Source organism: Acanthisitta chloris, unplaced genomic scaffold (assembly GCF_000695815.1).
Source record: "Acanthisitta chloris isolate BGI_N310 unplaced genomic scaffold, ASM69581v1 scaffold17901, whole genome shotgun sequence".
In the NCBI taxonomy this organism is placed as follows: Eukaryota; Metazoa; Chordata; class Aves; order Passeriformes; family Acanthisittidae; genus Acanthisitta; species Acanthisitta chloris.
Window position 1 is genome coordinate 129,084 of NW_008657868.1, and position 2,649 is coordinate 131,732.

General features: G+C 47.3%; 1 protein-coding gene across 1 annotated transcript; it reads right to left on the reverse strand.

Annotated features, from left to right (window-relative positions):
• Positions 1-1,195, reverse strand: NDUFB9 (NADH dehydrogenase (ubiquinone) 1 beta subcomplex, 9, 22kDa; the record flags this gene model as incomplete). The annotated part of the gene is made up of 2 exons (XM_009084896.1): positions 1-132; positions 1,082-1,195. Coding segments are annotated over 2 exons (246 nt in total), but the record flags the coding sequence as incomplete, so codon positions are not given.
• Between the last annotated feature and the right edge of the window lie 1,454 nt (positions 1,196-2,649).

The following is a 2,649-nucleotide window of genomic DNA, read 5'->3' on the forward strand; positions in this document are numbered from 1 at the left end:
TCACATGGGCATTTCACGAGGACGGGTGACATACTCCCACCACAGGGGTGGCAGATGCCCTTCCTTACGAGCTGGAGGCAGAGCTTCAGTTTTTGGACCATCAGCTGGAGTTTCTTCTTCTAACTGCTTAATCTAGAAGACAAGACATGAAAATGCTTTAGCACACTAACACACATTCCCATAATGTGGTTTCCAGTGCCCAGTGAGCTAAACCAGCCCCTGTTTCCAGGGGGAAGAACCGGCAATGACACCTCTGGCTGACAGGCAGGTCTCATGTTTCCCAATATTCCCTTCCACTCAGTAGTCACTGCAGGCTCATATTACCTAACCGAGAAAGAATTTTTAAGAGCAAGAAGTGATTTGCAAGAGAAATTTTACCTAGAAGGTCATTACTTCCATGTAAATCATGTCTACCATTGCCACCCCAAACAGACTGAATTCTCCTGCTGCTCTGGAATCTGCCACACGCCCGGCACAACTGGCCCTGCAGCTCCAGCACCAACAGCTCCTCGGATGCTTTCAGTACACACTTCTCCCGGCAGCACAGGGCTAGCTGCCCTGTGCCACACTAGGTACAACCCAACTGTTTCTATACAACTGCAAAGAACTGCTCTAAGAATAACAACCTTTTCCAACTGATTCTCAGTTCAGGATGGCCAGAAATAACTCTCCATCCCCAACTGATTACCACAGTGGCAAGTCACTTTCACAGGTGAAACCACAAAGTGTCAGAGCTCCACTGCAGCAGAAGAGGAATTCTCTGGTTGTTTATCTCCTCTCATCTCACTTTGGATTTATTTTTTTTTTCACAAAGCTACTACAATAGCTCTCACTGAGACACAGCTGCAGGTTCAGCTTTAGCTTCAAATTCCCTTCAGAGCCTTTCAGAAGCTCTAACTCCAGGATCTCTGTGTAGGCACTTTAGGCCAAGTCAGTGTCTCACACTGACAAGGGTTCCAGCAGAGCAGAGTCTAACTGAGACTGAGGTAGGCATTCAGCAACTTTTCCAGGAACACATCTAAGTGTCACACAAACACTTGTGTGCTAAAGAGACTTAACTCTGCATCAAACCAGCACTGACCTCTTTCTCCCAGCTTTCCTGCCGCAGCTTCTTCCATTGCTCTCGTTTGGCAAAGTAATCAGGATACATTGCCTTCTCAGAAGGATGCCAGAAATCCAGGCACCACTCAGGAACCTGTGAAAGAGACATAAAATTTGTACACATTACTTCTGTATCTCAAATCCCAAACAGTTCACACATACAGAGCAATTGTAGCAGTAGTAGTTCCTTAGGCCTTTATGATCTCGACCATGGTCTGACTTCTACCATGTTCAAACAAGGGAAAAAAGTGAATTTTTAAATCTTGCAGTGATTTAGAAATCATATAATGTTTACATTTTAAAGACAGGAACATTGATTTAAACCTCCCCAAGAAACAAACCCAAAGAAAATCCCACCAAAGCCCCCAATTCTTAGAAAATTCAGAAGTTGCTCCGGTACCAACATTCATTCAGTGACATTTACACTTCCAGTTTCCGGATGTGATTCTCATCACTGAACAAACCTTTGACTGAACAGAAATAGTAGAGCTGCTATGTCAAAAAAAGAAATCCACACCTCCCAAACTACAATTAAACCCACCAAACGGCCCAAGACCTAAACCCCAAATTTTGTAGCAGCATCCACAGTCACTGACAGACCAACAAGCCAAACCCTGGGACAGTCATTTTCTTAACAGGCAGCACATCAAACAGGGGAAAGAAAAGAGAGCATAAACCACTCTGTAATTCTGTATGAAGTCTAGTCTTGACTATTTATTGCTTAACTGACCCTTTTTGTACCTGGATTCTCTCTCACTTTTACCTCTACTAACACCCTTGACCTTGGCATAAGCTCCAGTCTTTCTCTTCCCTTTTCACTCCTATGTTCTCTCTTCTGCCTCTGTTAAATCTGCATCAGATTCCTCCTATCACATGGCTTCTTCTGCATAAAGATCTGATCAGATCTAGCCTTGTGCCAGCACTTCCTTCAAATTCAGGAGGAAATGGGTGCATGAGCTCTCTAGGTTAGTATCAACTTCTGGTAAAGCATTAAAAAGCCAATGCCAAGAAAGCAAAACCCTGTGTTTCCCCAAGAAACCTGTTCCTCAGCTTGTAAACAGTGCAGTCTAGGTGGTCAAAGCCTGCAGAAGTGCCTCAGGGTCTATAAATAAAGCTTCTACTTTTAGGCACAGCTGCTGTCACCCCGCGGCACACGAACACACGCACAGCACTGCGGGCACGGAGGGGAACAGTAACCTGCACCCAAACGCTGCGAGGCCGATGGGCCTGAGTGAAGGGAAGTTCCCAACACCTGACAGGCACAGAGAGGCCGAGGCCGTGCCCCAGGGGCACCGACACGCAGCACCAGCAGCAGCAGCACAGCTCCCTGCGTGCTGTTTACTTCCACAGCTCCAGCCCTTTCCCTGCCTGAGCCACCGCGAGGCACAGTCCGTTTGGCACAAGGACAGATGATTATCCCAGGAAAAACAAACAAGCAAACAACTACCCCACAGACCAGCGGTGTTCGGACCCACAGACTCCGCCTTCCCCGCTCAGAGCGGCGGGACAGGCTCCCCGCGGCCGCGCCCCGCAGAGACAGCGCTGGGC